General features: G+C 45.1%; 4 protein-coding genes across 4 annotated transcripts; 1 reads left to right on the top strand and 3 right to left on the bottom strand.

Annotated features, from left to right (window-relative positions):
- Positions 1-678: 678 nt before the first annotated feature.
- LOC306752893 (keratin, type I cytoskeletal 18-like) lies at positions 679-3,445 on the bottom strand (the record flags this gene model as incomplete). Its single annotated transcript, XM_079236722.1, has 7 exons — positions 679-816; positions 1,606-1,835; positions 2,148-2,273; positions 2,354-2,515; positions 2,600-2,756; positions 2,867-2,949; positions 3,062-3,445. 7 exons carry the CDS (start codon positions 3,443-3,445, stop codon positions 801-803), a joined length of 1,158 nt encoding a protein of 385 aa, XP_079092848.1. The 3' UTR covers positions 679-800.
- Positions 3,446-3,832: 387 nt separating this feature from the next.
- LOC306753041 (keratin, type II cytoskeletal 8-like) lies at positions 3,833-7,884 on the top strand (the record flags this gene model as incomplete). The annotated part of the gene is made up of 9 exons (XM_079236872.1): positions 3,833-3,994; positions 5,469-5,677; positions 5,820-5,880; positions 6,030-6,125; positions 6,224-6,388; positions 6,473-6,598; positions 6,682-6,902; positions 6,995-7,020; positions 7,508-7,884. 9 exons carry the CDS (start codon positions 3,833-3,835, stop codon positions 7,882-7,884), a joined length of 1,443 nt encoding a protein of 480 aa, XP_079092998.1.
- A 1,842-nt stretch (positions 7,885-9,726) lies between these two features.
- gpbar1 (G protein-coupled bile acid receptor 1) lies at positions 9,727-10,755 on the bottom strand (the record flags this gene model as incomplete). Its single annotated transcript, XM_079236720.1, has 1 exon — positions 9,727-10,755. The coding sequence occupies one exon, from the start codon at positions 10,753-10,755 to the stop codon at positions 9,727-9,729; it is 1,029 nt and encodes a 342-aa protein (XP_079092846.1).
- A 5,164-nt stretch (positions 10,756-15,919) lies between these two features.
- aamp (angio-associated, migratory cell protein) lies at positions 15,920-19,777 on the bottom strand. Its single transcript, XM_079236719.1, has 11 exons — positions 19,651-19,777; positions 19,248-19,382; positions 19,038-19,157; positions 18,807-18,946; positions 18,338-18,482; positions 18,144-18,227; positions 17,531-17,646; positions 17,353-17,447; positions 17,010-17,100; positions 16,662-16,816; positions 15,920-16,538 (listed from the first exon to the last, which is right to left on the bottom strand). Exons 1-11 carry the CDS (start codon positions 19,739-19,741, stop codon positions 16,463-16,465), a joined length of 1,248 nt encoding a protein of 415 aa, XP_079092845.1. The 5' UTR covers positions 19,742-19,777; the 3' UTR covers positions 15,920-16,462.
- Between the last annotated feature and the right edge of the window lie 3,969 nt (positions 19,778-23,746).

Genomic DNA, 23,746 nt, shown 5'->3' on the forward strand with positions numbered 1-23,746 from the left:
AATCTTATCAAAGAAATTGCATAGACCTTGTATATTGGAAATACTCAACTTTGGTTTGAATGGCTTTCTAACTTGGTTTTGGGACTTTTATTTTAATATAGTAAAATATATTTTATTACAACCATTGAAATAAAAATGCCTACTAATGAATGGTGCTAATGACATTACGGTGATTTTAAATGTTCACCTGACCGTGGCATTTTGTCAGATTTGTTTATTAAGTATTTGTCATTTCTTCACATGGAAATCATAATCTGTAAATCCTAATCTCTCCAGTAGGAGCATCAATATAATTACAGCATATGCATTTATATTTCTAGCTTCATAGAAGAATAAAAAAAATTAAACACTTTTTAAATCAAATGTGTATTTATTGGTGACCTCATAGCACCTTTACAGGTGAGACACAGCAGGAAACAGTTTTCATGATACTTTGTGACAGAAAAGCTTTTTATGAGCAGGTTTCAGGCACTTCATCCTCAATTTTGGGCTTTTCATCTTCATTCTCGTCAGAAGATGAGGAGGAAGAAGAAGAAGAAGAGGAGGAGGAGGAGGAGGAGGAAGAAGAGGAGGAATCTTTCTTATTTTTGGACTTGGACTTCTTGGACTTCTTTTTCTTCTTGCTTGGTGCAGCTGCAGCAGCTTCATTGTTGACAGCAACCTTCTCGTCCTCGACGAGGGGTCCTTCCTCCTCCTCCTCTTCCTCAGGGGCTTTGGGGGGAGTGGATTTGTCAGAGGAGCATTCTCGCTCCACGAGGGCTTCTTCCTCCACCTGTTCCTGCTGCTTGGGCACCTCATTGTCAGGCTTTTGCTGATCTGGAAACAGAGAGATAAAAGTGTGTTTAGCATCCCGCTGGTTCTTCATTTCTCCTTGAATCTGTGTGAAATTCTGCTGGACAAAGAAATGATATCTTCTTTTTTTTGCGATTGATCATTACATGTATGATGTCATTGTGTTAAAATATAGTGCGTGATTATAAGCAGCATGACAGAAACAGTTGAGTGAAGCGACACGGCCAGCTTTAGAGGAAGAGTGTGACATTTCAGGAAACACGCTTGTTTGCTTTCTGGCTCAAAACCAGAAGAGAAGGTCTGAACGTCTTCAGGCGTGTTTCCCCAAAGCAACGTCTTCAAGCGCTGATGTGTGGGTGACATTACAAGTTTAACTCTGCACGTACAGTAGCGCCATCACCAAGCTGTGGATTTGAACAGAATATTAAAGGTGTGAACAAATATTCAAATTCAAATCTACAGCTCAGGGGGTCAAATCCTTCTTTTTCCTTTTGTGAAAGAAGCCGAATAAGAAGGTCAACTTGCTGACTGACGAGCTTTCTGTCTTGTAGAGGTAAACTTTTCCAACACGCGCTGGAGTCTTTGTGTAGTTTTTATTTGTCAGGCCAGACCCAGAACTTACCGCTGTGCACCGCTTCTTCTAAAGAAAAGTCCAAGCTGTCGGGAAAGAGGAGGATGAGAATGCTAACAGGTATGAATAAGCCAATAGGTGCCCACCTCCCAATTTGTTGAACTATCACCGTTGATAGTTGTAACTATCTATCCTGAGTATCATTTCTCCTGAGATGTGTCAGTACTCGCCGCCGTCCTCACCTTTCAGTGTCAGTGATGATGCCCTGCATCAGTCGCTGGTAGTTGTCCATTTCCGCCTCCAGCTTCATCTTCACACACAGCAGGTTATTGTTGTTGTCCACGTGGCGCTCCACCTGGGCCCGCACCTCCTTCAGCTCCGCCTCCAGCTGCAGAATCGCCTGGTTGAAGGGGCTCAGGCGCTGGCCGTTCTCCATTTTGGTGTTATTCAGGGCCTCCTCCAGATTGTAGATCTGAAAGCAGCACACAGAGTGAGGGGGGTCATGTCTGTGACCTTTTAAAAGGGGCACAGTTTGTTCTGTGAAGCACATCCAGGTGGCAGTGAGCCGGATGAGGAGCGTGTCTTTCTTAAAGTAGCAGGTTGTCGTGGTAATGACAGGCCGGTCAGGTATGCTCAGGCATCTTTCTGACTTTGATCTGACGGGTGTTTACTGGACGACTAATATCAGTTTTGCTGCAGAGTCATTATTTGAAAACATGTGAAATATTGTTGAGAGGAAAAAAAGGCGTCTCCAAACTCCTGAATAGACTTTATGTGTTGTTACCTTGCTTTGGAAGCTCTGGATCTTAATTTCCAGAGACCTTTTCTGCACGAGCAGCTCCTTGAGCTCGGCCTTTCCAGCGTTCAGGTGCTCGTTGTTTTCGGCCTCGGCCACCTTGATGTTTTCAAACTGGAGAGGAGGGGAAATGAGATGGAAATGAGTGAGATGAACAGAGGAGAAGAAAACGTTGTGACTCTCCTGTTCCGCACCTTGCTCTCGTACCACTCCTCGGTGTCCTTCAGGTTCTTCTTGGCGAGCTTGTCGTACTGGTGGCGGATGTTGTTGACCAGCTCAGCCAGGTCGGACCCCCGAGACTCCATCTCCACCTTCACCTCGGAGACCTTGACCTTCTCGCGCAGGGCGTCCACTTCCTAGGAGAGCAACACGTTTGCCTCAGATTTCACACGCTGCACTTTTGTGACACGTTCTCGAAGTGCGTTTGTCTCGAGTCTCACCGCCTTGTGCTCCTGCTGCAGGCGACACAGCTCCTCCTTCACCAGTTCGATCTCTTTCTGCGTCTGCCTGTGGTTCAGGTCGGTGTCCTCCACGGTCTTCTTCAGATCCTGCAGGTCTTTCTCTAATTCTTTCTCTGCCTGTAGCTCATCGTCCAGCCTGCACACAAACCAAACAAATAAAGTTGACTGAATTGTGATCTGGATTTTTGGCTCCTGATTTCCTGAGCCCATGTTTTCCAAAGAATAAAAAGTTAGCATGAGATTCACTTTTTCTTGAAGTCTTCATTCGCCAGTTTGGTGTTTTCAATCTGGAGCAGCAGCTTGGCGTTGTCCTTGGTGATGTCTTTGATCTAAGAAGATGAATGCATGACACGACAGGGATATCGTTATTTGGATTCAATGTTTTGATTTATGAATGCAAAAATGAAATAAATACAGTAAGAATGACACGCGATGACCCACCTGCGCCTTGAGGTTATCCAGGGGTTTCTCAGTCTCATCCCAGTTGCGCCCCTCGGGTGTCTTCCTCTTGGCCAAAATCCCATCGATCTCGTTCTCCAGGTCATTGTTTTCCTTCTCCAGCTCCCTCACCCTGCCCAGGTAGCCGGACAGCCGGTCGTTCAGACCCCGCAGTGTCCGCTTGTCGTCCGCGGGAGCCGCCTCGGATACAGCCGCATCCTCAGGGGTTTTGGCGGGTGTTGCGGGAGCGACGGGAGCGGCGGGAGCGGCGTCTCTCTCCGTCTCGTTGCGCAGCACGCTGCGCAGCCCCTGCAGGCTCGCCACGGACGCCCTGGAGCCTCTTCCCCCGGCTCCACCGAACATGCTGGAGGCGGTGTTTGAAGGCATGACTGCTGCTGGATGAGAGGGAGCTGAACCACAAGGAGCGCTTCTGACTGGAGAGCCACTTGGTGATGGGTGCGATGGAGACAGGTGGGTTTTATACCTGGTTTTTACGCATGCATCCGCCCAGAGCTGAACCATTGGCTCCGGGCGCCCCGCACCACTCCTGGATAAACTGGTTCACACTTAAAATTCAAGTATTTCACGTTTTTTTATTTATTTCCTCACTGTTATTCTGCACCTGTCCTCTCTTGATTGGACGCGTGCAGAGTTTTGGGGAGGGGATGGGTGGTCCTTGTCGACGTTAAAAGCAGGTGATGCGGAGCTGCTGGCACCTTCACGGCTCACCTGCTCGGCTTCTGGGTTTCACCTCGCGGGTACAAGCTGTGCAATATGTCGAAAGCTAAAGATTACAGCAGCCAGTCCTACTCCCCCGGCATCACGGGGCCGGCCAAAAGCTTCCCGACCAACAACAAGATCGACGCGTCGGGAAAATCCAGGGAGAAGGACGACATGGTGGGACTCAACGACAAGTTCGTCCAGTTGATTGACAAGGTGTGTGAATTACATTTGTATTATTTCATAATAATAATTTGAACAGTTGGGCTAAATTAATTCATTGGTTTATTAAGATATTTCCTGTTAGGCTCATTATAATGTATTTGCAACCAAAAAAAGGTTAGCCTATATAATAAATAAAAGGCTATTATAAAAAATGACGTTATCTATATTATATATTAAACAATAGAGTTATGAATGGCATTTTTCACTCTTTTTCAAGTTTTTTTGGTGGGCTATAATAATAAAACAATTCTAATTACTTAATTTTATTCAATATGTTTGTGCATTTTTCTTTTTTTCTTTTAAATAAATTAGTCATTTATTTTGTTTTTGTGTGTTCATTCACTCATTTGAACCAACGTTAAATGTCACAATCAGTACAAGCAGAACAAGATCGCGCGCATCAACAGAGATCAGGACAATCCCTTATACCTCATATTTAAATACACCTGTCACTTTTACATTACACTTACAGTAAACTTGATTAAAGAACTGTTATCTGTTTGTCTGTGCACTTTATTTTAATTGTATATTCTATTGTAAATGTAATTGTATATGTTCCTAATTTTTACCGTGACAAATTCCTTGTATGTGAAACATACTTTGCAATAAACTGTTCTGATTCAGATTCTGAGATTCAGAACAATTTCGAATGCACAACAAGCCTTTTGTTGAGGTTATAACATTTGTAAAACTTCACTTATATCAACATCTGTCAGCTGAAATGAATTCGGTAACCGGAGGCCATGAATAATTTCCATTTTTGCTCGCCTCACTTCAGGTGTACAATGTAGGACGCCACCTTGTGGATGATGATATACCTTTAGGTCTGAGGGCTGTCAGTCAGTCAACGTAACCTGAACTATGGACTCAGTGTTGTTTAGTTCATTGTGTAAAAACTATATATATATATATATATATATATATATATATATATATATATATATATATATATATATATATATATATATACAGAGTGCAGTTTTTAGGTGAACAAAAAGTATTACTTTGCACCGATGCAAAGACATGACACTATTTTACAATTGTATAAATTATTTCACAGTTTCACGCAGGTTATAATCCAGTTTTTAAAAAAAAGGACTTTAAAATGTGTCCTGTGTAGAAGATAATCCACGTAGTTCACGGTGACTGCCGTTACTATCTTTAAATATATAAAATAACCGCTGTCATACGAGCAAATGACGACAGTGGCAAAACATCCATCAAATTGCAGCAGGGCAGGAATCAGCTTTGCGCATGCGTATTTCCAAGATTTGGTTGGTTTTCCTCAAGCGCAGACTTGTAATAATAAACCAGACTTCTATTTTGTTGCCAGCAGGTGGGGCTAAACTTACATATTTAGAGTATTTAAAACACAAATAGCTCCAGTTTATACTGTATTATTTAGACATGGCATTTCCTCCCATCACATTAAATAAAGGGACTACTGTGTCTGTCTCTGTCTTAGGTGAAACACCTGGAGGATGAGAACAAAAAGCTTGACACGAAGCTGAAGATCCTCAAGGACCAGGGCGACTACGAGGGGAAAGTCGATGACATCGTCAAGCATCTGGAGAACGAGATGGAGCAGCAGATCCAGATCTTGCTCCACGACCAAGACAAACTGAAGGCGGAGCTGTTCCAGAACCAGGAGGAGGTGGACGACACCAAGAAGAGGTCTATAGACTAACTATACTAGATATTATATTACTATATATACTAACTTTCAATGTGTCTTTAATAGGGGGAGGATAATGTCCCACAGCATAAGAGTCATTATTGGAGCAAATTCACTTTTCACCCCTTCTATCGGTTGCAGGTATGAGGAAGAGTTCATAAAGAAAGCTGACCTGGAGAACGAGTTCATCATCAAGAAAAAGGTGCCGTCTGTTTTTTATGCTGCTTATTATTCAGCCTTTTTCCAAACATAGTCTCTTATGAAGTTTGAAGTACATTCTTGTACATTTAAAGCATTTCAGGCAACTGATGAATGTATTGTTCTGTTTTCTAATGTGTTTGTGTGTAACAGGACGTCGATGAAGGTCACTTGGACACAATCGATCTGGCTCTGGAGCTGGAAGACCTGATGGGGAAACTGGACTTCCTCAGGGTTGGCTATGATGAGGTAAACACATGGTTTATTGTGTTTTTCATTGTTGGTTGTACATCCCTGTTTGACGCTTAGCGGTTGAACCGTGTGGTACCCGTGTCTGCCCCCTGCAGGAGATCAAGGAGCTGGAGTCGCACATCCAAAACGAGACGGTGGTCCTACGCGACAACAGCAAACGCTCTCTGGACATGGACAAGATCATCGAGGCAGTCGAGAGTCAGTACGTCAACATGGCCGCCCGCAGCAGGGAGGAAGCCGAGCAGTGGAACCAGAAAAAGGTGAGGAAAAGGAAGACCCTCTTAAACCAGCTCCAGTTACGAACAGACATGGTGAAATGTAATGTGCCCCCCTCCCTTCCGTAGATGGATGACATGGTGTCAACTGTAGGGCAGCGTGAGAAGGATGTGCGTGATTTAAGGAGGGAGATCTCAGACCTGGTGCGCCACATCCAGAGGCTCAACGGGGACCTGGAGGCCCTCCGGAGAAAGGTTGTGATCACACGGATAAAACGCTCCCAGAGTCCATCCGTTCAGCCGCTGATGTTCTCTTCACACTCTGCATGCCATGTTAGGAGGAGTCCCTGATGAAGGACATCGTCGACACCAGGGCAGAAGGAGACAACATCCTGGAGAGGGCTCGGCAGGACATCAGCCAGCTGGAGGAGGCCTTGAGGCGGGCCAAGCAAGACTTGGTGGGACAGATCCGCGAGCACCAGGTGCTGATGAGCCTGAAGCTGGCCCTGGACATCGAGATCGCCACCTACCGCAAGCTGCTGGAGGGCGAGGAGCAGAGGTACGTGAGGTAACGTTATCACATGTACCACCATGCGTTATTAAAGCTCCAAATAACTAATCTGTCTCTGTCTCTGCTCCATCTCTGTGAAGAATGAACCACATCATGCGCAACGGAGGTGAGAACCATTTTGCAATTTCCCAATCATTGTTCAGATGGATTAATTATCCAGTAATTTACAAGACAAAGAAACAGTTTGGAAGAAAGTCAGATTATATAGATATTTTGTGACCCCCTTGGTCTTCTCTTCCCCTTGTGGGGATCTGGACCCTCAGGTTTGGAACCACTAATGTTTGTTCCCATAATGCAATGCAGCAAATGGGCACAAAGTGGCTGCTTGTCCGCCTTTGACTAGCAACTTTAAAATAAAATGTGAAATGTACGAAATCTGTAGTGGAGGAAGAGGAAGACAAGGAAGGTAGAGAGGAACACACATTGGATATACTTATAACAAAAAGATTTTATAGAAAATAAACCTGCATCTATTTCATGCACATCAACATTTTCATGGCTGATTCATGTTTGTTTTCCCGCTAAAATCAAACCTCTCTTTCGCTCAGATTTCTAAAAACAAACAACCAATCCACGTCCTTACTTACACGCAGACGTTCCCCTGCCATCGAAGCAACACCTGCAACACCTGACCGAGAAGCAACACCTGACCGAGAAGCAACACCTGCAACACCTGCCATTGAAGCAACACCTGACCGAGAAGCAACTCCTGCCATTGAAGCAACACCTGACCGAGAAGCAACACCTGACTGAGAAGCAACACCTGACCGAGAAGCAACACCTGCAACACCTGCCATTGAAGCAACACCTGACAGAGAAGCAACACCTGACCGAGAAGCCACGAGCCCCAGAGCCCAGAGATGGTCTCATCCTGGCAGCGGACCCCACCTCCAAGATCCGGCTGCTGATCCGGGTGGAGGTGAAAGCGGGCCGAGTCTTGTCCGAAAGCTCCCAATACATCCAAGATTGACCGGCACGGTCCATCACACCTCGTGTCTGCAGCATTACAGTAAATCCGTAAAATGTGAATTCAATAATTACATTAAATTAAACTCCTGAATCATTTTGAAAGTGGCTTTAAATGCAATAATCGTCTCGTGCTTCGTCTGTGTGCTTTCGAGGATAACAGTAGTTTCTTGGCAGGTGGGACGTTTCTTCCTAGAATCCAGAGACGTTTTGTTTATGTCAAGCAGTGTTTTTAAAAATCCTCTCCTATCTTTGTGTGCCTTGGCACAGACGTGAGTTCTTGGTACCATCGGCGTGTGTTTTGCAGTTGTTCTCTCATGCCTTTGGGAGCTATGTACGATTTTGTCTGACCGTGTAAAGGTTTCTCAATGACAACAATAAAATAAGTAACTAACAAACATGGAGTGGAATGTCTTTTTCTTCTGCTTAAACATGTCCAAATGATCACAAGGAAGTCAGAGGGCATCAAAGTTTACTATTCAATATTTACAATTGAGCACAATAAATAAATAAAGCGCCGTGAACAATACGTCTGCTCTCTTTTTCATTTGCAATAACACACAGTGAGTATAGTCGCTTGAAGAAAAGACATTTCGGGAAATGCGTGAGTGACGTCACTGTAACTTACATGAAAAGAACCCAGACCCCATTTGGACACAGTGTGTTTCCACTTGATACAGATGGCAGTCAGTCATCAGGAGCTGGAGCCCGACAGTCTCGTCTTGTCCTCCTCCTCCTCCTCCTCTTCCTCCTCTCGGTTCTCCTCGGTCTCACGTGCACAATATTCCGATGTGGAAAACATGCTAGAACATGGCTGAGCAACACACGGCACAGTGGCGGTGGAGCCTGACCCCGCGGTGGTATCCCATCCCTCCTCATGTCCCATCGCAGTCGGACCTTGTTTGCTCTTTAACTGGATTAAAGTCTCTTTTCCACCCACATACTGTACATACACGTCTAAAACCGCACTTTGATTGGGGGAAACAAATAGCACGGCATATATTCTGTGTTTAATCAAATCCAAAATACAAATCGAACTTCCCCTTGAATGGATCTTTACAAGAGAAATCCCTTTCAGTCTTGGAATGCAGGTATTTGAACGCAGCAGATGTTTCTCCAGAGCCTGCTTGTAGGTACTTCAGCTCCCTGTAACAGTTTATCTGAATATGGCCAAAACTGCTTTTAACTTGCACACATGGTTTTCACCTCACGTTGTGCACGCTCGTGCTGAAGCTCTCATTTCCTCACGTCTTGGAGATGGATGAGGGACGCCGCTCTTCAGCCTGCATACCAGTATATAGATAAACACAAAGTAGGAGTGAACATTGCAGGCAGATGGAGAAAATCTACCACCGGTTCAGCTGATATCCAGAGCAGGCGGCACAAAGACAAATGAGGGCTTTGAGGTCTACACAGTTTTACTCAAGCTTCCCTCATCGTGTTATCATACTGAGAATTTACATTCATGCAGAACCCTATTGTACCGGCTAGGCATCAGGACAATAGCATGTTAGCATGTTAGCATGTTAGCATGTCGCTGTAGTGGCGCTTTAGTCTTGTTTCAAACAGTGCTTGGTTTTAGTGTAAAAACAGCACTAACTTTTCTTCATCTTTTTGATTATATCAAGTAGTATTATCAGCCAAATTATGAAAATGTAATGGAAACCCATCAGGAATGGGGAGTTACAGACAGACAGGATATTTCACAACTTAGTATTGTGTAGGTAAAACATTTTTTTTGAGGGAAAATGTATTCTTCTGCTGTGACGCAGTATTCCCTCCTGCATCAACTACAGCGACATCGATTCTCACAGGTTCATCTTCATAAATATTCCCCCCTATGTTCTCAGACCTCCACCTCCCCCGATTCCTGCGTCCTTCTCCTCCACCTGTCTCTGAGTTTCTGGAGAAGCTTGTACGCGGGATCGGTGTACTGCCTGTTGGCGAGGCCGAGCACCAGCGGCACCACCGCCATGCTCCCGATGCCAATGCACGACAGCACGATTTGAGTGGTGGAGCTCCTCTTGGTGTCGCTGATCAAGAAGGCGATGCCCACGTGCATGTATATGAGGTAGGGTACCCAGCACGCCAGAAACGTCAGCGACACGGCCACCACGCAGCGAGTGTAGCGCAGGTTCAGCCTCTGCTCGTGGTCCGAGGCCTGGCTCCCCCGCTCCACCGAGCGATGGAGGCGGCAAATGTCCTTCAGCTGACCTCGGGTGATCCACAGAACGCGGCCGGTCATGCCAGCGATGGCGAGTATGGCGGGCAGGACGAGTCCATACACCTCCAAGTAGATAAAAGCATTGGGGAACACTCGCCTGTAGGAGCAGCACTTGGTTCTGTTGGGTGAACAGTTTAAAAGCCGCGTTATGTTTTGGCTACTTGCACAGCAGCCGTTCCAATCCGGGGCCGTCCAGTTGTTCCACCCGAAAGCAGGTAGGGATGCGTACAGAAGCGGCGGCGCCCAGACCACGAGCAGCGCCAGAGGGAAGCTGCGATGCATCCACAGGTTACTGTAGTGCAAGGGGTCCACGATGCAGATGTAGCGCTCGTAGTGGACCATGACCAGGTTGAAAAGGAACGCCAGGAAGAGGAAGTTTGGGAAAACGTGAGCCACCAGGCAGGAGCTCAGACTCAGCTCCCGGTTCAGGCCCATTAACGGTATGAAGGGCAGCGCCGTGCCCGTGCACAGATCTGCCACCAAGAGGCTGAGGAAGAAGTAGTTGGGCGTGTTGTGGAGCTGGCGGTTCCAGGCGATGCCCAGGATGATGACGAGATTGGCCAAGATGATGGAGGTCGACAGCGGTATGGTGATGGCGTAGATGAGCCGCTCCCCAGAGAGCAGCGAGTGGGAGTCGTTGCAGTCCATCATGAGTGAGATCTGCGGCCTTCCTCCCCTTTGCAGTCTGGCTCTACTCCCATCAAGGCACAGCTACCCTGCGGGGAAGGAGACGCACGGTTGAAGTAGAGCTGACATGTGTGAGACTGGTTTACTCTATTCAAGAAGATGCAGTTAAGGAACCTCTTGAAAGCCAATTTAAGTCAATAAAAGCTACAATCTCACAGTTAAACATGCAGTGAAGATCAAGCAAGTGGCCTGTCAAACCTCATTGGGAATGAAGAGAGAGAGAAACCCTTCTTGTTGAATTCAAAGGAGCATGTTTGTATTTGTATTCCCTAAAATATCACATTTTGTCTTTGGTGTCACAGTTACAACACTATCTGTCATCTCTTAAGCAGCGAAACAAATGTAAGCTGTGTGTTCGCTCAAAGCCGAGATAAGAGCACGTGTTAATGGATTTGAGGCCGCTGTTATTTAATAATTCATCAGCTGGGACTCTGGAGTTACATCCCGCTTTGTATTTGTCCCGGAGATCATTTAACAAGTTTGACTTTAGGAAACAAGTCAGTTTATGGTCAAGGGAAATTCTCCCATTGAACTACAATAAACCATATATTACACATAGTTTTATTTGTCTATATGTTTTATGAATATACTTTATTATGTTGGGCTAGCTAGCATTGTTTGCAACTGTGCTGTTAATGTGCAAAAGCGAACATTATATTACAATCTTACAAATAAATATTGCAAAATGCCAGCATTTCCAATGTCCACATATATAACATTTGCTAACCAGCTCAATAAATGGAATTTTATGGTATCAAAGTCCTGCGACAGTTTCAACAAATACAGCCTTTAAAGGGTCTTTAAAAGGTGAATACACAGTAATAAATTGGTTTGACTTAAATTACTGCTTTAATGCTATTTGGTTTGATTTAATGGGTTTTTCTTCTCCCCCGAAATGTGTTTTCAAGCCATTTTCCAAATATGTCTTCTCATAAAAGGAGCCACTTTTCTTTTTAAATGAATAAAACAGTGCTTTTATCAAATAATTTGTAATGCTGCAATAATGAAAAAAGCGGTTTAAAAGAGTAGACATGATGCTACCTAAATAAATCACCAGAAATATATAATAATCTTTTGCAGAGTATGACTTAATAAAAAAGCAACAAAACTATGAAGGCTTTTACCTGTTTTTCTTGGGATGGACGGTCCAGTCATGTATTCTTTGGCAAAGGAAATGTAAGTTAAAAAACGCTTCTTATCACTGATGCCTTGGACCCTGTTCCCCTGCATGTCACATCCACCAGCAGAAGATGCCGCCTTCCACATAAACTACAGGAGCTTCTTCTTTATTGTTTAATAATCCTTTCAGTCAAAGTCAGCCACAGCAGCCTCACCGCAAACTACAAGGGAGCGAGAGTGAGCTGCCAAGTGAAAGGCTGTTCCTCTCAGATACTTTAAAGGGGAAGTGCACACTGAAGGAGGAGGCTGCAGAGGTTCTACTGCAAATATTTCCTGATGGGGGTCGCTGGTCACACTGAGGATGAGGCAGCAGTGTCCGTTAACCCTTCCCCTACTAACTAACCACCTTGCAGCTTTTGATCACCACTGGCCAGGACACGTCCATGAATGGAAGGATGGAAAGCTGTTATCACTGCAGCCTGGATATGATGAGACATTCCTGGGCAACATCAGCAGGCCTGGCATGTGGTTTGCTTTCACACCCTCCATAAAGGCCCCCAGGGGCTCCTGGTGTTTATCATCTTTGAGTGAAACCTCAGTTAGAGAACCAAGGGAGGAAGATAAGAAAGGAAAATACATCCAACTGTTAATAAGCTTTCCTTTGATACATATTTTCAAGCCAAGAGAGAGTCTCTCGATGCTCCAAGGAGTTAAAAACTTTTAAGCTGCCCCAGGGGGAGAATAATATTGTTTATCAGAATATATAGAAGCTGTACAAACACGACTTTCTTTAGAAATGTAGACAAAAGTGGGAGTTTTAAGGAAGTGAGCAATTTAAATTCACATTTTTACTTAAAAATACTCAAACATTCCTTCAAAATTAGTAATTTACGGCCAGAACATACTCCAAGTAGGTCAAAGTGGATGCTGAGGTGTATTTTCTCCTCGTATTTGGCCATTCACTGACCCAAACATACACATACAACAGTGTGTACGCCTGAATTCATAACAGCTGTCACACATGTCTCAAATTTAAACACTGTTAGATGGAAGGCCGCCGGTGACCTGTTTTCTTCGCCAAACACGGAAACTTTCCCTGATAGTCTGGAGCAGACCTGGTGCTGTTCGAGATGGACGAGCTCCCGTCAGATAATGGTTTTAAACAGAGATGTCCCCCGGGCCCCGGAGCGTCTGGGAAGACACTATGCAGGGAGGCCAAGCTGGACATGAAAGCACAACATCTTCCCCTTACAAAGGAGGAGATGGAGCATCTTGGCTTTCCGAGAACACCGGATCCTATTCGACAGTACATCAGTGATCTAATCTGCATGTTTCGTACACAGTGGAAACATGCAATGTGATATGAATAATTAAAGGCAGTCTGAAGACTTTGGCTGGTATAGGAGATGAAAGTTTTTTAGTCAAGCTAGCTAATGTTAGCTGAGGCATATGGCACCGCTTCCTCGCTAGCTAACATTAGCTGAGAGGTATGGCGTCACTTCCTCGCTAGCTAACGTTAGCTGAGAGGTATGGCGTCACTACCTCCCTAGCTAACGTTAGCTGAGAAGTATGGTGTCACTTCCTTGCTAGCTAATGTTAGATGAGACGTATGGTGCCGCTTCCTTGCTAGCTAACGTTAGCTGAGAGGTATGGCGTCACTTCCTTGCTAGCTAATGTTAGCTGAGACGTATGGAGCCACTTCCAGGCTAGCTAACGTTAGCTGAGACGTATGACGCCACTTCCTCGCTAGCGAACCTTAGCTGAGACGTATGCCGTAACTTCCTCGCTAGCTAATGTTAGCTGAGATGTATTCTTTTATTCACTTTTGAGCAATGCTGCTGTAATCCTGTAATTTCCCCACTGCAGGACTAATAAAGGATTATGTTATTTTATCTTATCTTATCTTCCTCGCTAGCTAACCTTAGCTGAGACAATGCCGCCTCTTCCTCGCTAGCTAACCTTAGCTGAGACGTATGGCGGCACTTCCTCACTAGCTAATGTTAGCTGAGATGTATTCTTTTATTCACTTGTGAGCAATGCTGCTGTAATCCTGTAATTTCCCCACTGCGGGACTAATAAAGGATTATGTTTTGTTATCTTATCTTATCTTCCTCGCTAGCTAACCTTAGCTGAGACAATGCCGCCTCTTCCTCGCTAGCTAATGTTAGCTGAGATGTATGGCGCCACATCCTTGCTCCAGAAGACACTGAAGGTGTCCTGAAACTCAAATAGGTGGGATTTTTGTTGAAATAATTTGCTATTTTATAATAGAAATAACCTGCTTTTAGTGCTTTTACTTCTTAATTTCTTTCAGGGCTTATAATTACTGACATTCCCAGCTCAATGTATCACATACGCCTCATGACACTTCCTTCCAGCACTCAATTTCAACTCTTAACTTACTTAAATCATACATGTTACACTTAAATTAACTATAATATTTGTTTAATGAAAATGTGGCCATCCAGTGCATTTCCCCCCCAAAGAGGCTGGAAAGTGAGTCAGTTTTGGTGAAACCGTGTTAATGGGTCCATCACCTGCCTCCTCTTCCTCCAGATGTGTTTACCTTGGCAACAGCACCTGCGCGTCTCTCTGTGCTCAACCGATTTGTTCGGCATCGGTTGTCAGCGCAATACGAGCTGCAATTTAATAGACCAGGCGTTTGGCCCCGTGGAGGTCTAAAAGTGAAAACCCTTCAGGCCACTCCTCGCCTTTGTCTTCACGCAGACTGACCTTTGAGGCCAAACACACTGCTGTGACAGATGAGGAAAATATCCTGCCGTCAGTGACCGCCACACTTCACAGGTGTTATTTTTCCCCTGGTCACTAAATGGGCTGCTGGATTAGTTTTGTGCACCTTCGAGAAGCACACAAGCAAAACATGTCTGCTCGTGCGTACATTTGGATCCAGGTTCAAGGAAGAAGCACTTGTGTGCAGGATACCGATTGACGGTTGTTTTCCCCCTCATAGTGACTTACGACCGGCGGGAGAGGAGAAAAAAATAAATAACAGAACAATAGAGTTGAAGGAGCAGAGCTGGTTTTGGCCTTGAAACAAGACCTTTTTAAACTTTTGAGTGCGAGGAGGAGAGGGGTGCAGCGGTGGTGTTCGGAGGCCACACATTAGACTGAATCAGAAGGCGTTCCAGTCTGGTCTTCATCAGGACGTCTGTAAGCGCAAAGCACTGACTCACCCATTCATTTGACATACATTAATACAAGGGATTGCACGAGTCACTGCTGAGGTGTTTCTGGTGTAACTGTGCCCTTTTCATTCATTCAATGTTTTACTTTTTGGGGCTCCATTCTCTGGTTCCTTTGCCAAAACAATTGGATTGATTTGATACTTGATTTGTATGTGTAATAGCAGAAAGAACATTCCACATGGAGCAAAGGGGGCAGATTCTGGTTGGTCGAGTCCCAGGAATAGCTTTGGCGCCGGTCTATTTTAAGGTTAATCTTCCGGAGCATCAGTAACATGCTGTTTATTTGTCGTTGCAGCAGGATGACAGGAAGATAAATCTGGCATTCATAAGGAGTAATGACTTAATAAAGCGTTGAAAATAGTATTTGTATGTGCTAGTGGAGGCCCCGTGAGCTAAATATAGCCTTATCTATTTAATGATAAAAATCTGAATTTGGTATTAAAGACAGGGTAGAATTTTACTAAATCAAGATCAGACACTATGACTGTACTCACCACCTTCCTATTTTAAATTTGTATACCTTGAATCATATCCCGGCTGTGGTTTTTGGGTCCCTTAAGGGTCCCGTCGTCTGCCGACTGACTAAACTCCTCCTGTTACTCATGTCTGATCAAATGGATAAAACAGATCAGAGTTCAAACTGAATCAAACCCCAGTCTAAACAAATGAAGCGGCCGACAAGTCACGTGACCCACAAAACGACCACGTTGGGCTCAACATGAAGTCGCCGCTTCGTCTTCTCTAAGCTGACACACACAAGTGGAAACTAGTGTTTCAAGGAGGTGGGGGAGCAATGAGCCAAAGAAAGTAAATTATTTATTATGTTGTATTTACACTTGAGTTTACATCACAAACTTGGCGAGATAAATCCTGAACAATGTATCTGAGAGCTGGAAGACCACACATATTCCAGTTTAGTGAGTAAACGAGGAAAGAAAATAAAAAACCATGATGGAACAAATTATAAAAAAGACCAAAGGAAATCCTCTTTTGTGTCAAAGGCAGCGGCCGCTGTAATGCATCTCTCTTTGACTCTGTTTAGAGTCTCAGATTCTTGAACAAGAGCGTCCTTAAGGAAGCAATGCGGGAACATTTTGTTTTAAACAATCAGATTAAAAACTTCATTCCAGACTTCTTTGTTTAAAAACTTTCTTTTTCTTTCACTTTTGAAAACTGGGGAAATTATGTTTTGGATGCTACAATCCCAGAAAAGCAGGTCAGATACGATGGTGAGACATACATTTTAAAATCCTGAGCAGAGGGGAAACATGTTCTCAACGTGTGAGAGAACAAAAAGTCTGATGGTGAAATTTCTCGGCTACATTTCCTTCGTCTTCCTGCTCTCTTTACCGGTCGGGTCGCTGGAGGCAGAAGACCTTCGCCTGGTTGTCTCCTGACGCCGTCACTGCCAGAGTAGCTTCCCTAAAGGAGAGATCAAGAAAGACAAAGACACATATTTTAGTGATAAATAAGCTGTGAGAGAATATTTACACTTTCATAGAGAGAAGGCTCTCGTGTAGAAATAATGACGAAGCAAAGTCGTACCTGTTGATGGTGAAGTTGAGGATCTCGGCAGTGTGGCCGCGGTACTCGGCAACCACGTTGCCAGAGCGACCGTCCCAGAGGCGCAGCGCTCCGTCTAAGCAGCAGGTGGACACCACAGAAGAAGACTCCTCCCACTGCAGGTGAACGATGCCAGCCTGTAGGACCACGGAGAGGAAAATAAATAGACAGTTCGGGTGTCTCTGTGTGTATAATTCAACATGTTATCTGCACACAGGCCACATCCACTCGACTGGACCTCCCCGATGGCGCTGGATAACTTTATACAGTTATGACAAGTGAGGATCCACGGCGGCACTAAAGCTAAACTAAACGTTCTGCTGGTGGTACCTCGTGCTGGCACCTGTTCCTCAGGACCTGTGTGGCGAGGTCATATATGGCCAGAGTCCCGTCCAGGTACGCCACAGCGACGAGAGGCATGCTGGGAAGGACAAGAGGGACGAAGCATTTAATGAACCGGAGCCGAGCTGGGAAACTTCCCTCTCACACTCACAGGAAGTGTGTTTTCTCTTAAATTATCTAAGAGGGACTCACAGAAGGAAGTGAACTAGATTGCGATTGACCCGATTTCAAGTCATGGCGACAAAAAGTAAAATGCACATAATATACACTTCTCCAAAATGAAAACTTCCTGCAGTTTAATGACTCTCAAAGTCGTCCCTTCACAACTCACGTGTTGCAGAATCCCACAGATTCGACAGAGTTGGATTCCGGCTCGTCCGTCGACGCTTTGGGTTTGCCTTCGTCCAGAGAGAACGTGCCGACCACCTTTACGCCCAAAAGCAGAGATCAGAACACTTGGAAAACACCGGACAATGTTTCTGTGCTTCTCCGTCTTTTCGGACACCCACCTTGCCTGTGACCGTGTTGATGAGTTTGGAGAAACCGTCCACTGAGCCAGTGAGCACCAGAGAGCTGTCCTTGTTACACGCCAGGCAGGTGAGCGCCCCCTTGTGTCCGTCCTGACCTGTCGCCAGAGACGAAACCAAACCATTTATGTAACAGTGATGATGTCTGGGTCAGAAGCTCAGAAACTCTCGGTATTGTGGAGCATGGACTATTTTTAAATCAGGGCTGAGTCTTATATAATTGGTTTATTTTTTTTCAGCTCTTGTCGGTTTTATTGGGCTGGAACTCTGCATTTGATTGATAGTTGATACTTTTACAGTTTCCCTTACTGGTTTTTATTTATTGTTGTTTCCCATTAAGCAGTGACCTCTCTTAAACCTTTATCATCGTCACAATAAACAACTTTCCCATTGGGGGTTGGAGCAGCAGTCACATGGAAAGTTCTCCAGAGAATCACATCCTTCCTTTAACACAGGAAAATAAAAAAGTGTCTCTCCTCAATTCTTTTAGAAACTGATTTAGAAAGGCTGACTCATCTAGATAACAAATATCTACTAAAAACCTTAAATGTAAAATCTAACAGGATGAAGCTACATCTTGAGCTGCCAGACTCACCTTTAATGACGTGGGCGGCGTTTCCCTGCTTCAAATCCCACACGCGTACCGTTCCATCCTCATAACCCACCACAGCCCGTTTACCTGGAGAACATTTGTGTAAAAAGTTGACAAATCTGTAGTTTTACACCAAGACTTCTGAGGAGCGTGCCTCCAGACTTTTATTTTGGGAGTGATTTTGTGTCATCTCTCACCATCGGGGAGGACTTTGCCGCTGGTGGCCTGGCATGCGGAGCTCTGGAAGGTTTTGCAGTCTCCTGAAGGGATCTTCCACATCCACACTTGGCCGTCGTTCGTACCCGCCAGCAGCACCGGAGCGCAGGGATGCCACTCCAACCACTGAGGAGGAAGCCGGGCAGACGGCCACAAAATAACTCTCTAGTTTGCTGCTGGGAGCCAAGCAGCACATCTTACAACCATCTCAGGTTGGGTGCATTGCGAAAGACTAAGATTCAGCAGTTTTGGGTTAAGGACGTCTGATTGTTCACTTCCTCCACAAGACCACACATTCTTAGCCTGAGCCGCCATCCCCTATTACGTCCTCATAAATTCCTTCAGTCCACATGAAAGACTTTTCACAAGTGCTGACAGACGCTCAAACTAAACAGACACGTTCCTGCTGATGCAGAAGCCTGTTACATGATTACACCCGTTCACCCTCACCTCCAGATCTCCCACTTCGAAGGACCAGATCTCCTCCTTGGCTTCTACTTTCCAGACTTTAATCAAGCCGCTCATGTCGCCCGTCGCCACCATGGAGGAGTCGTGGCTGAACAAGGCGCACGTCACGGAGTCTTTGTGACCTGCGGAGACAAAAAAGGGAAACGGTTGCGGGCGGATTCAGCGCCACGTGCGTGGCGTGAACGCAGCCGCCAGTCGGCCTTGAACACTCACCGGCGCACTCCAACAGGACTTCTCCGTCGCTCACCCTCCAGACGTAGGCCTTATCGTCCTCCCCGCCGGTTACAGCCAAGCTGTTCGTCGCAGGATCCAGACTCACGCAGAACACCGAGCCTGGAGGAAGGAAGGCGTTTTGGACAAGCTGAACAAACTGGATCGGCTCCATTAAGGAGAGCGCGAGGTCAAGCCAGGCGAGACGTTTACCTGTGTGCTTTGTGAAGGTGAACTCGCTGTCGTCTTGCTCCTCTTCCATCTCGTCATCGGTTTCCCAGCCTTCGGAGTCATTTGCGTTCCCGTCGTCTTCAAAGGCAACGTCCTCCAAGTCGTCTGCCAAGTCATCTTGATGAGAGAGAAAGAAAGGAAACTAGGAAGAAGATCCACCTTTATTGATCAGAAATGGGGGGATTGTGTTGGTGCAGCAGTACAAGAACCTATACTAATACATACAATTACACACACTAAAACAAGAGAATATAAACTAGATGAGAGCATTTAGAGACAAATAACAAGGTGACTGATAAATAGCATTGCACAGAAGATTATTATTAAAAAGGGGCCAAATCCTGAGCCCTTAAACTTGTCAGAAAGTTCAAAGTGTTCAACCAACCGGGACCAGGCTCCATCTCGTCCAGGTCGATGACTTCAATAATTTCCTCATCTCCGTGCAGGTCGATCGTGTCTCCCTGCATGTTGTCCATGCTGTTAGCGCGCTGAAAGCTAGCAAAACAACCGAAAACTAGTATAACCGGGCGCGTGAAGCTCACGTTATCTCACCCGACTCACTACTTACGGAACCGGTTAATAGTTCCACTTCCGGTCGCAGTTAGTGTTGTGTGAATATAAATATAACAGTTGTTAAATGTCAAGTTAACTGCCTCCCTTCCCCGTGTTTTTCTTCACATGCTGCGGAGACTTTCAGAAGGCAGGCCGCGCGCAATGATGACGTAGTCGCGAAAACCTCCGCGTCGTTCACCACCGCGACCACAAGATGGCGCTGCTGTGCAGAATGATGATACAGCTCAGAAAATACTGTGAGACCAATTTGGAGGATGTTTAAAAAGCCTGGAGATCATTTTAAAAGATTGTTATTGTGTAATTTCTCCTTATAAACATGAACATGGTTATTAACGCTAAAATAATCAGTTTTTTTGCGTTTTGGATGAGACGCATGATAGCATAATACTACTAATAAACTGGTTATTATACTAAACTGGTTAGTATAATAACTACTAATGTACTAAACTGGTTATCATACTAAATTAAACTGGTTATTATATGAATAAACGAGTTATCCAAGGCTGATTTTGTTATATGTTTTTTCTAAATTGAGTAATTAGTCAATTTCAATAAAGAAATATGAACCTCAAAGTGACACCGATAATTATATGAGTTTGGCTTTCCTCAAGAAGTTAAATGTGAATTGAATCCCCACAACTATACTAATGATAATGATGATAGTCAATGTCATCCTCAGTATCTTCATCAGCATCATGCAGAAAATATGTTTTACATAGTTCCAAGTAATTTCTAAGGAAGCAGCACAGGAAGCAAAAGTCCTTTCACATGCAAAAAATAATTCTGGGCCACATACTGACTTCTTAAAATATTCCTGTGAAGTGTTCCTCATTGTGTAATTGCCCCTTTCAGTCGGAACATAAATCCTTCTCTCTCATTCCCTCCATGATTAACACTCAGTGGCCCTCCAGTGAACTGACACTCACGATTCATCATGCTCCATTACTGATGTGTGCTAGTGACACAAAACTCTCATTTACGTGGCTGTTTAGGGATTTTAAACTCAAATAACACGATGATGAAATTGCCGTTGAAGTGCTTTGTAGATTGCTGCGTTATTAATGCAAAAGCGTTACTTAAAATCATGTGTGGTGACAGCATCCAGCTCCTATCATTGTTCAGAGATACTTTGGGGTGTAAATACCTGAATATGTCCTCCACATCACCTCAGTGCAATCAAAGCAGAAGAAAAAAAACATTGTTTAAATTCTCAGGTTTCCACCAGCTTGAATTCCTGACCTCTGACCTTCTTCTGCAAAGACAAACACTCTCTCTGGGTGGACATTTGGAGATATTTGTAAAACGAGCTCCCTTCTCTTCCTTAATCTCTCCATGAAAAGAGATATTTTATGAACACTTAACACAGTTTGTCTACCTCAGGTTTTAGTTTTTTTATGTCTCCAGCTATATATGCTGCTGGCAGAGCTCAGCCGCTGCTCGCCCAAATACGTTTTACTGGCTGCACAGGCCTTCCGCTTTAAACCGCCACTGGAAAAATACAACCGTCTCATGATGTGGTGAGATGTGGAAACATCAGAGTGTACATTATTTAGACCTTTCCAATCTGCAGTGAGTGAGAGATTTATAAACTCTCGGCTGGGTTACGAGCGACCGCTGGAAAGTTAGAGGACATTAGTTGCAGCCGCTTTATTCCGTCAATCTGTGCCGACAGTTCATCGGCTTGTTTTTCTACCAGCAAAGGACTTCATTCAGCTCCTGTTCACATAACTCAAAGCTTCTCAATTTGTTGGATTAATTCGGAAATATCAATCAAGTTTTAGGACATTTTTACAACGTGTGTTTGTAGCTGATACAAACACTAATCCAAGAGCTGATGTTTTAAATAAACTCATTTTTATACTGAAACATAACAAGCCGCCACTGAAAAAGCAGTTGGGCCCAAAGTCTGCATTAAAACCCAGACGAGGGGGATTAGCAGCGCTTGAGGTTCATCAATCAAATCAAAAAATGTCCACACAAATAAAATCAGACCGGTCACATCAAAGAAAGATTACACGACTGAATAAAGTTGGATCTGCAGGTTTAATCCTAGTCAGGCTGTACATCCAGTCTGTGGTGGGGAGAAACAGGAAATACCATACATGCAATACAGATCATGAGCTGGTCCGACCGCAGAGATCATGTGATCCAGTCCCCGAGCAACTAAACGTCACTCCTCGGTCTGAAAAGACGTTTCACCTCCGTCAGTCAGTTATCAGCATCTTCCACATGATTTAGATCACAGTTAGCTGATTATGCTTCTGAATTTTGGATTGGATTGGCATGCAGGACTTTTACATTGCTGTGATGTCACTGAAGCAAAAGATCTGAGTGCTTCTTTTGAGTCTGAACATCAGCAAACAAGTCAAATGTGGGATTCAAGCAAAACACTGACAGGTGAAAACACTCAAAGGGGAGAGAGAGCATTGAGGCCTTCAGGGGCAGCAGAAAACTGGAGGATTGTTCAGCGCTCCTGGAGGTTTTTCCTAATCGTCCTATTTTTACCCAGCAGCACATTGGGTGGGCTTCTCTCTGCCGTCAGCAGGACAGGAGCGACCCCCCTCATAAAAACATGCCTCGGTTTATCACTCAAGCTGGTTTATGTCTGAAAAACAGGACACTCTGGGGCTGTTGCCTTACACACACACACACACACACACACACACGCACACACACACACACACACAGAAACACACACACACACACACACACACACACACACACACACACTCACACACACACACACACACACACACACACACACACACACACGCACACACACGCACACACACACACACGCACACACACACACACACACAGAAACACACACACACACACACACACACACACTCACACACACACACACACACACACACACACACACACAGAAACACACACACAGAGAGACACACACACACTGCCTGACCAGGACAAATTCATCTACTTTGTGTGCATGTGCACCTTTTACACACACACACACACGCTCACACACAGACACACACTCACTCACACACACACACACACACACGCACAGAGAGACACACACACTCACTTACACACACACACACACGCTCACTCACACACACACGCTCACTCACACACACACGCTCACTCACACACACACACACACTCACTCACACACATACGCACACACACACACACTCACACACACGCGCACACACACACACACGCTCACTCACACACACGCACACACACTCACTCACACACACACACGCTCACAAACACACTCACACACACGCACACACACACACACACAGCCTGACTCGGACAAACTTAGTGTGCGTGTGCACCTTTTACACACACACACACACACACACACACACACACGCACACGCACAAAAACACACACTGCCTGACCTGGACATGAAGGCAAATTCATATATTTTGTGTGTGTGTGTGTGCACCTTTTACACACACACACTCGCACGCACACACACACACACACACACGCACACGCACGCAGTATCAGTAATAAGGCCCAGGAGCCGCTGCTGTGTGAGAGGTAATTACTCCATGCAGCTCAGCTCAGCTTTGATGGAAAGTTTTAGACTAACTGGCTCCTCCGTAAGAAGCCTTGACTCCGCTTCTTTTATTTATATACAATGTTTTAACAAGAACTCTTTATGGCTCCTTTTGCTCTCCTTTCTCTCTTAAACGCTCCAGCTTCACCTGGAAAGATTTCGCGGTTTTTGGGAACACAAGAAAGCGCGAGCCGTCTCCAATGCTGCAGCAGGTCTCGCCCGCGTCGTCAGTGCGCATGCGTCTGACTCATATGTGGGACCGCGTTGGGTGAGACGACGGCTTCCCTTCTCAAAACCACTAACAGCCGGTTGTGTGCGCACTGCAAGTGGTCTGGTCCACAGCCTGCGTGTGATGTGTCGGCTGTG

This window comes from Taurulus bubalis, assembly GCF_910589615.1.
Source record: "Taurulus bubalis genome assembly, chromosome: 21".
Lineage (NCBI taxonomy): Eukaryota > Metazoa > Chordata > Actinopteri > Perciformes > Cottidae > Taurulus > Taurulus bubalis.

What these genes read in the sequence shown, in the direction of transcription:
- aamp (XM_079236719.1), bottom strand. Translation starts at nt 19,741, where the DNA reads ATGGACAACATGCAGGGAGACACGATCGACCTGCACGGAGATGAGGAA. An exon ending in CGGCAAAGTCCTCCCCGATG is followed by an intron (nt 18,228 to 18,337) that starts GTGAGAGATGAC and finishes AATGTTCTCCAG; the next exon opens with GTAAACGGGCTGTGGTGGGT. An exon ending in TCTGTGGGATTCTGCAACAC is followed by an intron (nt 17,101 to 17,352) that starts GTGAGTTGTGAA and finishes TGTCCTTCCCAG; the next exon opens with CATGCCTCTCGTCGCTGTGG.